A 14411-nucleotide genomic window follows, 5' to 3' on the forward strand; every position below is an offset into this window, starting at 1 on the left:
TTGCAGTTGTAAACTGTCGTACTTTGGCCAAACTGGCAGGACAGCGAATATCAGAATTTCTGAACAAAAGGACTACATCCGGTTTTACAAATATAGCCATTCTGGTCTTGCAGACCATGCTCTGGATACTCGCCACAGAATACAGTGGAAGAAAGCAAAAATAATACACCGGAGCAAATATAAATTTGAAAGATTATTTATGGAATCAGCCTCTGCCCTAAGAAACTCTCCAAACCTCAACAAATTTGGTTGTATGTGACTGCCCCAAATTTGGGAGGCATACGTCAGCAGACCTTCAGCCCAACGGCCAAGAATGCCTACTTAGCCCACCAGAGGACACCATCAGGACTTCTAGGAGAAAGATAGCTTCATATCTTCATTTCCAGTTACTGTATTGTTAGGGCCTGTGTGCTCCTGCCTTTCTGTAAGTTCCTTTAGAAAATGGCAATGAGACATTGCCGAAATATCGGAAATATCTATTAAAGTATTATTTAATTTATATTCGTATCTACGTTGTTTCAATTCCCTAAGTTATTTAGAAATGCATAACCAACGTATAAGCCTATCTACGTAAATCAACAGTTAAAGGCTATTTTGGTTTAAAAAAAATTTATACTAGAGAAGTGATAAATTTCAATGTGCAATTACAAAGGCAAAATGCTGCTTGGCATGTTGTATTATATATGCCATTTTTTTTACAAGTTTTTAATTAACTTCACTGCCTGCAACTGAGTATTCATTAATAAAGAATTTATATTTTCTAATCGATAATAAAAGAAATTGCTTCTTTCTTATTTTAGTATCAACAGTAGTCCTCCCTTATCTGCAGGGGATACGTTCCAAGACATCCTGCCAATACCTGAAACCGCAGATAGTACCGAACCCTATATATATACATTTTTTTCTATACATACATACCTATGATAAAATTTCATTTATAAACTAGGCACAGTAAGAAATTAACAACAATAACCAATAATAAAATAGAACAATTATAACAACATACGTAATAAAAGTTATCTGAACGTGAATGGAATCTTAGCAACCTCTGAATACATTTTTTTTTATTACTTATTCATTATTTTATGAAGTCGAGAACTTTCACCTTTTCACTTAAAAGGAAGCACTTTTCAGCTTCTCTTGGGCATATCCGAATTGCCAGCATCGCTACTCTTGTGCTCTGGAGCCATTATTAAGTAAAATAAGGGTTACTTGAACACAAGCACTGCGATACCACAACAGTTGATCTGATAACTGATCAGGCTGCATGTAGCTTTCTCCACCTTTGCAACGAGCCTGGTGTCATACTACCTCTGTGATCAGCTGAATTGTCTATTACTAAAAGAAAGAGCCATACAGTTTCATTTCAGCGACGTAAAATTATATAGACAAAGTGGATATTAGATCCAACATTATTTCAAATCCGAAGTTGACCAGAGAGCTTACGAGAATATAATCCTCAGCATCCTCGAGCTGCCTTAGCTACTAAGTCGAGTAGGCAGTGCAAGCTAAGGCAACTCGGGGATGCCGAGGATTGTATTCTCGTAAGCTCTCAGGTCAACTTACGAAGTTTGTAGAAACTTTCATAGTTTCTACAAACATTCGGCTTTGAAATAATTGTGGATCTAATATCCAATTTGCTGATGTAATTATAAATTGTTTATTTCTGGAATTTTCCATTTAATATTTTCAGACTGGGGTTGACTGCTCGTAACCATAACCACGGGTAGCGAACCCGCAGATGAGGGGAGGGACTACAGTAAATGCAAAATTTTTAAAATATCTGAGTAACCAAAATAATAACTTTGTTTAGTATTTACATTCAAAATTAAACTGAGAATACTTCACCTTTACTGCTCATCCCTGCCATAACTGATAAAATTATCTAGAGTTTGGATATGAAGTCACAGGTATCTGGAAAAATAAATGAAATTGAAAAAAATGACTATTGTCATTTCTTCTTTCAAACCTTTTTTTTTTACCAATACTAAATATGGAGATAAAAATGGCTGATATTGGAAAAAACACAAAATTAAAGATTTAAATTATTGGAAATTTTAAAATATATTATTTATATTATTATTATTATTGCCAGAGACATCCAGGGAAGTCACCTATTACTCACGTCGGTTGTCACATCTGTTTCGAATTTATTCACACTACCTGCACTCAACACCTCAAAAAGGAATCCATTTCAATCACATGTGCTCTATGAGAGAAAAATCTGACTTTCATCCCCTTCATGATTGATTGAATTAGTCTCAAATTCCATAGACATCCTTCTCATCTTCTCCCCATGTTTCATAAAATTAAAAATTCCAATTACTGGTCATCTTATATGATCCCCCCACCCCAAGATGTTCGTAGGTCTCTATCATATCATGCCCTCTTCTCTGGTCTCCTGGTTTCCACAGATGCAGAAAGAGTGGAGAGGAGGCAAAAGAGGTCATATCAAGGCCTTGTAAAGAGGCAAAATGACTTATCTCTGCATGTCAAATATACAGAATCAAGGTTAAAAAAAAATAATTAAATCTCCTAAGCCTACCACATACAGTAACGAACATAATCAGAACACGTGCATTTTAAAGAAAAAATTTAATTTCATAAGAAAATGAGTACAAAAATTAAACTCAGACTTTACCTAATAATTTATATGTACTTCTCTGTTCCTAATAAGTTAATTAATTTGAATAAGTATGAACTCTACCAACAAAGAACACATTTTTCTTATTTCTGCATCTCAAAACCATACTTTTATAATATTATATTATGTTATGCTTTGTGTCACAATTTAATTTTCCAAGTCTCTTTTTCATTATAGCCCACAAATTTTCTACTGAGTTCAGTGGCCATGAGAGTTACCTGGCCACTGAACGAATTGGATGTTGTGATTTTTGAGGAACTCTTTTACTTTTTTTTTGAAGTGTAACATGGAGCGAGATCCCTATTGGAAGATGACTTCTTTGTCTTTCTGGATCACTAGGACCACTTTTTTCTCCAATATTTTCACATATTGGTCACTTTTCATCATACTGTCAACAGGCACACATGATTCTGGACTGTCATATGTAAAACAACCCCAGAATATCTTTGTAGTTGAGTGTTTAGGAGCTAGCTAAAGATGGGAAGGAGAAGTCTTCTCAGCTGCTGATTTGCGAAAGTAGGATACTCGCTCTTCTTGGACAAAGAAAAGGTTCTCATCCTCCCCACTTCCAACAATCTTTGATAGACTGTCATGTCAGAAACATTAATCCCACTAGCTGCCAAGTCTCTATTTAAGTCTACAACAAACAATCTTGGATTCAATTTGCTTTTCCTAACTAGTAAAGGATCTTGAGTAAGTATAGTTTTCCTTTTTAGTCCATATTTTCCTTTTCTGTTGGGAGAAAAAGGTACCCATCTCCCTAAATCTCTATAATATTGCATTAACAATACCCAAACCAACACCACACTTACTGGCAATTTGTCTTTGAATTGCAGATGTGTGCTGAGAAAGAGTACATATTTCTGAATGCTTTCTTGGAGACATATCCATTTTATAGCCACACAAAATGAATAAAACACTACAAATGTCAACTTGTTTACACTATTAATAAACATCATAGAGACAGTTAAAACACATAGCAATCAACCTAAATAGTGAACTAAAACAAATACAGAAAATAGTAAATCAAAACTAAAATTACTGTAAACAAAAACCAAAGCAAAACCATAAACATGAGGAAAATTCGGCTTGTTCGGATTAATTTGTTCGCTACTGTATATACATAGATATACAAGAAATCACAGTGAATTTGAAGTCTCAAGGACTGCATTTTATCAGCTTTATACTGAATGACTACTTAAAACAGACAATGGTAACCTGAGCAGTTATAAAATGATAAGTAAGAGCTAGATATGTAATCTGGCTCCTACTGATTACCTATGGTTTGAATTAATCTTGGAGGCCATTACTCTGTTCAGAGTGAGCTAAGTGCAATAACAGACTGAATTTTTATTTTTTTATTTTTTTTTATGTGACTCCCACCCACAAAAGGCTTAAATCTACATACAATTCATTAGTATTGTGGGTGGGCTAAGGATTTTTTCTATTTTAATTAATTTTAGGGTGGTTTTTTTTTTTCGTATTTTTATTTACTTTATAAATAATCCACAAACCCCAGTAGAGACCAAACATGGAACTTCAAGCTGCTTCAGGCTTCCTATAAGAAGGGTGGTGGTTTCATACTGGGTGATGAAATTTATCTGTCACCTAAAGACAATCACAAACATCCATGCCTATTGTGGAATATGAAACCATAGCCTGTTGGTGGAGAGAATACATTAACCACTTAGTCAACCAGGCTGTTAATAAAGTTAACATCCGGCAAGTGGAAAAAAATGGTTGATTGACATAAGATGCAAATTAGTTCAGCAATGGGCTAGTCCCCCCCCCCCCACCTAATACCTCATCTTAAATATCACCCTCTTCAAAAAGAACAAGTGTAGTTATTTTTATGTTTAACAGTGTGATCATCTTGATAACAAGTCCATGATAATGTTCATGGAGTCCAAAAGTAAATGCAACAAATGATGAAAAGACTACAAAATGGGAGGAAGGAATGCAAATACATTACAGTGGACATTGTCCTGAATAAGATATAAGGAATTGAGCACTGAAGGTATCATGGTTTGCGTATCTAAACAATACACAAACTAGTATAGCTGAATGAGGAACATCAGTAGTGGAAGCCACAGGATTGGAGAAAGGCACACAGGATGATGAATCTCAATTCTTTTATTTTGTACAGACAAGAGGATGAAGATATAACTGCAACATGCTAAAACTATGGCCACATGACACTTCAACACAAACATGAAAGTGAACTTAAGAGAGCAGTCCCAGTTATCAAATCTCAATTGTGATGGGAGCCTACAGGAGACTAACTGGTCATTAGAAATATCTCTAATAGCCAGTCAATTAGAGCTATATACCAGATGCTCAACACCTAGAGTAGGGTGCATACACAAGAAGATCTACTACATTCAAAGGTAGAGAAGAGAGAATCTGACAGTGAATGTAGAGAAGCTGAGTGAATGGAGGGAGGGTAATAGATCAGCACACTAGATTTTATATAGATGTATCTTTCCCCCAGAAGCTGGATACAGGACTGTGTATATATATTACAAAGTGTAACAAGACAACTGTACTTATATAAAAATACTTCCATACTTTGTTATAATTCTGATTTATTAACAAACAGGCCATCAATGGACAGGTGATATGCATAATATATAGTCTCTGTGAGAATAGTCAACCTCTACCTACCTGTATGATGTTTCATATGCACTCTGGAAAAGAGTAGTACCTGATTTGTCCTGTAGTGTCCTGTAAATCAGGCGAGAGCTAATTTATGGAAGCAGGTCATATGGTGATCTGATTTTATAGGTAACTTTCACTGCATGGTGAAACCACCATCAAACTTACTCAATGGCTGAAGTAGCAATTCCTAAAATGTTTCTTCTAGAAATTCAGATCACTGCCTCTGTCCATTCCTTCACATACACAGTGTGCATGACACCTTTCAACAATAAGCTAAACACGTTAATTTACTAGGGGGGGGGAGAGCATTTCCTCCATTTAACAGTACAACTGTAAAGCCACTACAGGACAAATCAGGATTCTCAACCAACTTAAGAATAATTTGGTTGCCACTTATCCTGCCAAAATGAGCCTACAGATAGTCTGAATATAACAATACACAGCAGGCATTACTAAGGTCAGACTGGAATCAGGTAATTTACGGACACTACCTTTGTGGAATCATATTGTTAAGTCTTACTTCCTAATGCATATCCTTGCTCTTTCAAGTTTGTAACAACAGCCACCTGGGAACAAATGGACACTACAGAGGTAGTGTCCATAAGTTTTCAGGTATGACATTCCAAAGTCATAGTTCATCATTATCAAATGCCTGACATGTACCCTCAAGGGGTGTACAGGATATGATAGTACTACATGAAAAATTTACATCATTACTAACTTCCTGTCTACAATTTTCCTCCAAATCAGTCTGTTACTTCTCAAGACTCCAACATTATCAGATCTTATATTTCTATCGTCTAATAGATTTTGTACCGAATCAATTCACCTATATCTTGGTCTTCCTCTGGGTCCTTTTCCTGCCAACCTGGCAGAGAACACTTGTTTTGCTAATCTTCCCTCGACCATTCTGTTTAAGCAACCATACCACCTGAGTTTAGCTCTGCAAACGCATTCCTGAATGCTGACAATGTCAAGTTCTTTCCTAATATCCTCGTTTTTAATATGATAATGCTATTAATGCCATCTGTTCACCCCTCTAATCTTTCTCAGGACTCTCATATTGCAGTCTCTAGTCTTTGGTCAAGTGTTTTACTTCTCACCCAGCTCTCAGATCCATAAGTTAAAACTGGTTTGAACACTGTCTTCTATACAGCTAATTTAGTGTTCCGACAAATTTCTCTCTTATTCCATATGAATTTATTCAATTGACTTCCTACCATACCAGCTTTGTTAATTCTGTTGTCTATTTCCATATTTAATTTATCATCTTCAGTAAAAATCATGCCAAAGTAGCTGAAATGATTTACTTGATTCACAGGTTCCCCGTTCAAAACGCAATTAATATTTCAACAATTCTACCTATTTTCATTTTGTCTTTTTAATGCTGACCTTCATACCATATCTATTACAACAGTTATTCAATTTAGTCAGGGAATCTTCCAAACGTTTAGTGGATTTATTTAGAAGTATAACATCGTCCGCATAAAGCAAAGAGCTGACATTAACATCTCCAATTCTGATATCATGTTTAATACCACTTTTCTTCATAATGTGATCCATATAGATAATGAATAACAGAGGGGATAATGTACATCCTTGTCTCACACCAGATTTAACATTAAACCATCTTCTTGTACTTCCTTCAATTCTAACTGCTGACTTACAACTCAAATAAAGACTAAGTATTGCTTCATATTATGCTCCATTGACACCATATAACTGTAGCGTATTTAATAGCTTCTCTCTTGGCACCTTGTCATATGCCTTTTCCAGATAGACAAAACTTAACTATAGATCTTTGTTATATTCCCATGCTTTCTCGATTATCTGTCGTAAAGTGAAGATCTGATCCTGACAGCCTCTATTTAGTCTGAATCCAGCTTGTTCTTCACCAAGCTTTTCTTCCACAATTCTTCTCAACCATTTCTCAAGTATACTTGTATAGATCTTGCCAGGAACACTGAGTAGGGAAATATCGCTGTAATTCTCACATTCCGATTTATTTCCCTTTTTATATATGGGTACTATTAGAGCTCTACTCCAATCATCAGGAATTCGTCCCTCTGTCCAGGCTTTCTGAACTATGCAGTGCAGCAACTGTAAGATTTTTACATCGCCATACTTCAGCATTTCTGGTTGAATATCATCTACTCCTGTTGCCTTTCCACATTTCAAGCCTTTGATGGCTTTTTCTACTTCAAGTATGAATATGTATTCCTGACTGTATGCCTGTTGAGTGTTTTTTACCGAGCTATCACTGCTTGTTTGATTTAGCAATTTTTCGAAGTAATTACTCCATACTTCAAGGATATCTTTTTCTCCCGTTTTCATGTCATCTTTATCATCTCTAACTCCTTTTACAGCACTCTTTCCTCCATTTGTAAGCTTCTTCAACAACCTACAGAATATCTTACCACCTTCTTGATATTTATTTTCTATGTTCTTGCCAAAGTCCTCCCATGACTTTTGTTTAGCTAGTTTTACACAGTGTTTCGCTTTCTTACATTTGTCTCTGTATTCCATAAGAGCAAAAGCTGACTTATTTGCCAGGAACTTTTGATATGCTTTCTTCTTTTCCTTCACTGCCTCTTTAACCTCCTGTGTCCACCATGGAGTTCTGATTTTTCTATCCTTGCAGACAACCTCACCACATGCCTCTCTTGCTGAATCAATTAGGGATTTCTTCAAGGCTTGCCATTGAATCTCCAAGGTTTGGTTCCTGTTCTCAAACTCTTTCATTTTTTCTTCAATAATCTTTGTACATTTTAGTCTACAGTTCACATCTGAGAGCTGCTCAACTTTTATTCGCTTTAGAACGTTCTTACATGTTATTCTTTTCAATATGAAATTCAGTTTTATCCTGATCAATAGTGATCACTTCCAATTTCAAATCCTCTGTACACTCTGGTGTCCTGCACAAGGGAGAAAACATCACTATCAACAATAACATACTCAATGAGACTTTTCTTATTGCTTGCTTATTCTCTCCATGTGAATTTGTGCACATTTTTATGTTGGAACATGGTGTTAGTAATAACCAGTCCATGTTCTGACAACAATCATTTCCTAGTCTGCTATTTAGATCCCCAACAAGGACCAACTTTTCCTTTCTCATTGTGTCAGTTGCTTTTTCTAAAGCATCAAAAAATTCCTCCACTTCTACCTTAGTAGAGCCTTCTGTGGGACCATAGGCACAAATAAGTCTCATTGTCTAATTCCCCATTCTGATATTGGCCCATATCACTCTACTTGAGACTGCCTGCCATTCAAGAAGATTAGACTCGTATTTTGTGTTGAATACTATGGCTACTCCTTCTTTTCCTTGATTGTCATTTCCTGAATATAATATTTTGTATTTGTTATATTTTCTTTACTAACTTAAATCCCCTTTCCATCATCTGTTCCAACTTAAGATTTCCTTGTCTCATTTTGCTGCTTTCATATGCAGCCTTTACCACTATAATGTGAATCACCACACTGACTTATCTTTGAAGGCCAATTGTACAGTTACGTTCCTGGGTGTAGTTCCAAATAGATTTCTATAACTTCACAGATCAACCAGAAGAGAAACCAAATTATATACTTTCACTAATGATCGGCACACAAACTGTTCACCTACCAACCAGAATAATAGATAATCCTTATCATTCTGTCAATATCCTGTATCTATTCTTCACCAGCTTGTGCTCTAATATATTGTAGATGTTAGATCTCCTCTCCTCTTGGCAAACTCCTTGTCTGTGTTTGCCTTTCTGAGGGTGACTTCCATCCAGCCAATGTCTTGTGTCCTTGAGTACAAGACATTGGCTGGATGGAAGTCACCCAGCCAATGTCTTGATCTGTATAAGATAAGTATATCTTTTTTCCGTGGTCTGATTATTGTTTCTGTTCTCCAAATTTCTGCTCCAATGATATAACTGAAAAACTATTGGTGATGGAACAAGAACCACTGTTCTCCATTTCACACACAAAAAACCCTGACCACTATAAGATCCTGGTTCTCCAACAAGTGTGACAAAGCAATCTATGATAAAAAAAAAAAAATCAGCATATCTTAAATAGCTCAGTCAAAAACCATGGCTTAACAGTCCATACCAAAATCTAGACCAACACCTGGAAAGAAAAAGGCTAGGAAAGAGTCACAAAAAACTTGTCTTCTAACCAAATGGTATCAGTGAAACATTCTAATTCCATGCTAAGACTACTGGATGCAAGAAATGACATTTGATGCTTCTAACTCTCTCTCTCACATCTAGATGGTACCACCTAAAGATAATGCTGACCTCATGATATTAAACTTCTTTCCTCCAACTCTTGTAGAAACAAAAAAATTAATCTTCTGATACTATAAACTCAGCACATGCCTCCTTTGATCTTTCACACCAGAAAGACAAACTGAAAACTCCTCAATAATCTGGATACTAGTAAATCTCCTGTTACAGATGGTATCTCTCTCTAAAAGTGCTAAAAACATGTGCTCCATAATTCAACCTATCCTGTATCATTTACAAAAAGTAACATAATTATCTACATGTACTCAAAAGCATGTAAACAGGTTTTTATCGAGACCATTTCTAAAAAGAAAAGTCAGTGATCAAACTATCAAATCCTTAATCCTTTCAAAAACAATGGATAAAGTCATCAGCAGCCAATTTCTTCACAATCCCTGGAGGTAAATCAATTAATCTGCTGATCACCAATTGGCTATTGTTAGATCCTGAATGGACGATTTTTAGAAATTTATTCATTCAGAGTCTAATATAAGAATTTGGCTAACTCAGATAATACCTGGTTGACAGCACACAGCTCTGAATTTATGTTGTAAACGAATTTGTATAATAACATGTAAATCGTACTAGAAAAATCTTGTACTTGAAGGTTAAACTGAAGGATTATAGGATTAGTGTAATTTTAATAAGGAAATTGTAGTATAATCTTGTCCCATTAAGCTGTCTTAAACTTAATAAGTCGCCAAAGAAGTTAAGAGTACGAGTGCAAAGGTCGAGTTACATACGCATGTATCAGCCGTAATGCCGCCAGCTACAACGTACGAGGAAGATGACATAAGCAGGATTCCCAAGAATACAGCATCTAAACGGCAGCTAGGACTTGAGGATCACCTTAAGGGCATGAAAAACAAAGGGTCGTATGGGAAAGAAGGGACGAAATATAAGCGAATGCGCGCAAATAATGCGAGGGCTTTTTTCTGGTTGTTCCTGACTTCACTTCGAGGATTCCCGAATAGCGGACGGAGTAGGGACGAGCGTGAGGGATGTCCCACTCAAGTAGAAGCAGAGAATGCACTGTATTAAGGCAGTGAGAAGTTCGAGTCTGGGAAGAATGTAAAATGGACATGTAGTCGTAAGCCCATTGTGGATGCTACCGACGGAAGGAGGACCTGAAAATACACGTGGCCGTTAACAGACCTTCGGAAGAAAAAGATTGGGTAACGTAAAGACCTTCGTTGTATGTTTAAATGAGACAGAATTTAATGTTAGATCATATTAAGTGAACATTTCATAGTGGACTATAATAAGGATTTGATTTTTGAGGTAGAGTAATTCTGCTAAACAAAGGAATGTCAGGAGTGAAATTTTAGCTGCATGTGACTGAGATTATATGTGAATTTGAAATTTTGTAGATGATTTATATCAGAATAGTAACAGGTTGAGAATTGTATTTAATATAGCATGAAATAAGAGTTTGATTTTTGAGTAACATGATTAGCTAGATTTAATGTTTTATAGTTTGTGTGAGATCGCCAAGTTAACCTATGAGTGTTTTCTTAAATTAGTATTGAGTAACTAACTTAGAAAGGGATTTTGTAAAGCTTGATATCCCATTTCAATTACAGTTGTAAAGTGAATTTGTTCAAATAAACATGTTTTATTGTATATGCCTGTTTCGTGCTTGGTTCGAGAATTCAAATTACCACTTACAAAATATTTAGAACCGTAGCGGGAAGGAATTTAATGAGAGTGTTTGAGTAATAGATTTATTGGTCACGACTGCAATTAGAACAGTATCTATTTAGTGCATATTAGAATGAATGCCAGTTAACCTAGGAATATTTCCCTGAATTTTGAATAAGCTCATATTATAGGACTCTGGCTGGCGCAGCAATGAAAAATAAATTTGCTAGTGTCCGAAAAGGAAGCATTCCTAGGTAGAGTTGAGTAGGGCATTATTAAGGAAGTAAGTTAGTATATTAAATAACAATAGAGAAAGTAAGACGAAGATATAACAATGGCGCAGCCGGTAAGATATAACAATATAATTCAATATTCTTAACATTATGGAACTCTTCCTTCCTTTTATTCAGAAGCCTAATGGAAATCTAAGATTTTTGTTTCTTGAGTTAAGAGCAGTAAACAAAATGACTAATTCTATTAATTTTCCACTTTGTAACACTGAAGAACTTTTGGTCACTCTTTACATGGAGCTAAATTACTCTTAAAGTTAGACCTTAACAATAGCTATTATCACATGCCTTTGAAAAAAAGGAAGAGGAAGTAGTTTACATTTTCTCCACCTCGGTCTAATTATGAATTAACTAGACTACCTCAGGGTGCAAAGAACTCTGCACTGTCATTTCAGGCACCAATGAATTTAGTGTTATATGAATTTTTTCCAGATTTTAAGTCACATGCAAAACTACTGAAAGCAGTAACCAAGAAGATTCCCAAGACAAAACTGAAACTAGATACCAAAATGTGAACTACTTCTTGAAAACATAAATTATCCCAGGCACATTATAGATAAGGAAGGTGATGAAATGATAATAGACCTGATAATGAAAATATTAAGGCAATTCTATCTTTAATGTATCTCTCTAACCATAGCAACTGATGCTTCATAGAACTGTAGTACAGCAATTTGAGGAAAATAATTTGAAGCCTTCCTCAGTGGTAAAGCTTAGTAGCTCGGAGAGGAATTATTCCACAACAGAGAAAGAGACGTTAGCCCTGATTCATCCTCTAAGTAAACTAAAGTATTTATTATATGGTCAGCAATTAGAACTAAAGTTAGACCATAAGCATCTGACTTTCTTGAATAACATCCAAGATAAAAAACAAAGAATTATCAGATGATCTTTTGAAGCTTAAGAATGTGACTTGAAAATGTCCCATTTATCTGGCACATAAAATGTAATTGCTGTTTTTCCAGAACTGACATGAATGATGTGCTTAAACATGATATTGCAAATGATGTAGATCTTATAGGGTGATACAGGATAGGAGCTCTGATCTCAAAATGAATAAAAAGGAGAAAAATTCAAAAATTCATCATGCTGAGCAGCCTTGAATTTTTCAAGGCTGCTCAGCATGATGTTCATGTTGGAGATCCATTTATCCCAAAATACAAGAACATCCACCTGAGTGTTCATTTTGGCTTGATCCAACAAGTATTCTTGAATGAAGAAGAGCTGTTGTGCCTAACAGACAGGAATAAGATCAAATTATGAAGTGATAGCTCCTTCTGAGATAATTTCTTGGATATTAAATGAATATTATTCATCAAATCTTGCAGTCATCTTGGGTTTGAGAAAACATTGCAGCATATACTGAAAAGTGCTATTTCTATCTAGGTCATTATGGTGATGTTAAGCAATACATTCAGTGCTATCACTCTTGCAACTGGGAAACCCTCTTCAAGGAAAAGCTGTAAATACCTGTAAGACATTTACAGCATATTGCAGCTGATGTGTTGGGATCTCTTTTACAAAGCGGGATAACAAATTCATTAACCATTAACCATACAGGATTCAATTCAGTTAAAACTGGAAGGAACTTTATTGCTTTGCAGTTGAAAGAGCACATACAGTGGGTCGTGGAAGGTTGGAAAGCTGTGTTATGGAGTAACAAATCACGCCACACCATCTACTGAACAAATAGGTGTGGTGAACGCCTCTTAGCAAAGGCGTTCACCTGAACTCTGAAATTCAGAGGTGGCAGTGTGATGGTATGGCCCTGTTTCTCCTAGTTTGGCTTCTGTTTGTGGCGCCACAAATACTGAACTGCAAGAGGTATCTGAGCAATGCTTCCTACTTTGTGGTGTTTCTACAGAAATTACCATTGTTGCTTTTGGCAAGGCCATATACCATGTCATTAGACACGAGGCTATTGTAACTCTGTGGTTTTGTGGATATGAATGTTACCATACTTGAATGGCGCCCATAGAGCTCAAATCTCAACCCTACTGAACATCTGTGGGAAGAACTGGTGCGTTGGGGGGGGGGGGGGGGGACAAGGACTGCCTCACAAGTCCAGGACCTCATTACATGTTTACAGGAAAAATGGTCAAAAATTCCATTGATTCTATCATACGCTTGTGGAAAGTATGCTTTGTAGGACTGCTGCAGTCATCACAGCAAAAGGAGGTCCTACATCTTATTGAAGTGGACATCACGGCTGTTTGTTCCTCACACTATGATATTCATTGACTTCTTTCTAAGCAGCCACTGTCTAATCCTCACTGGCATGGAAACATACATTCCACATTACTCTGAACTGCTGTCCCCTAACTAAACCTTGCTTCTCCAAAAGATGAAATATAAATACAAATATCTCCAAATACAAATGAAAAATCAAGCATACTATAACTGGCTCACATCAAGAACTTCATCCTCCTTTAGTGCTTATACTCAAGCCCAAAATAGCAGGAAGAAACTATCAATGCTCCCAAAACAGAGATTGAAAGAACAAAAAGCAGGAAACTTGCAGCCTGTCTAAACAGCAGCTGAGCTTTTTGGTCTCTTGCCAAAGCAATTGATCATAATTTTTGCTCAATACTATTCCCACTCCCCATCAATTAATTATGTATATTTTTTTATGTGCAGGATTATGTTAAGCTATATTTGTAGGGAAACCAAATGCAATAAAATAGGATGGTTAGCCATTATACTGTAGTTTTTCATTTTCCATCTTGTTTATCTATAATGTGTGTGTCAGGCCAGTTTGCCTGATTTGCTAGGATGTGTTATTACAGAACAGAGTTATTTTAATGAATTTTGACTGTTATGTTTTAATCTAGGGTTAAATCTCAACATCATCCACAGACTGATATTTTCACATTCTTGAATAGCAGATTATCGTACTTTTTTTGG

At 35.9% G+C, this 14411-nt stretch overlaps 1 protein-coding gene across 3 annotated transcripts in view; it reads right to left on the reverse strand.

Annotated features, from left to right (window-relative positions):
* Scm (Polycomb protein Scm) overlaps nt 1-14411 on the reverse strand; it is a 557832-nt gene that overhangs the window by 427445 nt on the left and 115976 nt on the right. For all 3 annotated transcript variants that reach the window (XM_090396959.1, XM_090396960.1, XM_090396958.1), the window contains one exon: nt 1849-1914. In XM_090396959.1, the coding sequence (XP_090253085.1) occupies nt 1849-1870 (22 nt within the window). In that variant the 5' untranslated portion in view covers nt 1871-1914. The remainder of the gene's footprint in view (nt 1-1848; nt 1915-14411) is intronic.

This window comes from Typopeltis vanoorti, chromosome 8 (assembly GCF_054136105.1).
Source record: "Typopeltis vanoorti isolate ZY-2024b chromosome 8, IOZ_Tvanoo_1.0, whole genome shotgun sequence".
Taxonomy (NCBI): Eukaryota; Metazoa; Arthropoda; class Arachnida; order Uropygi; family Thelyphonidae; genus Typopeltis; species Typopeltis vanoorti.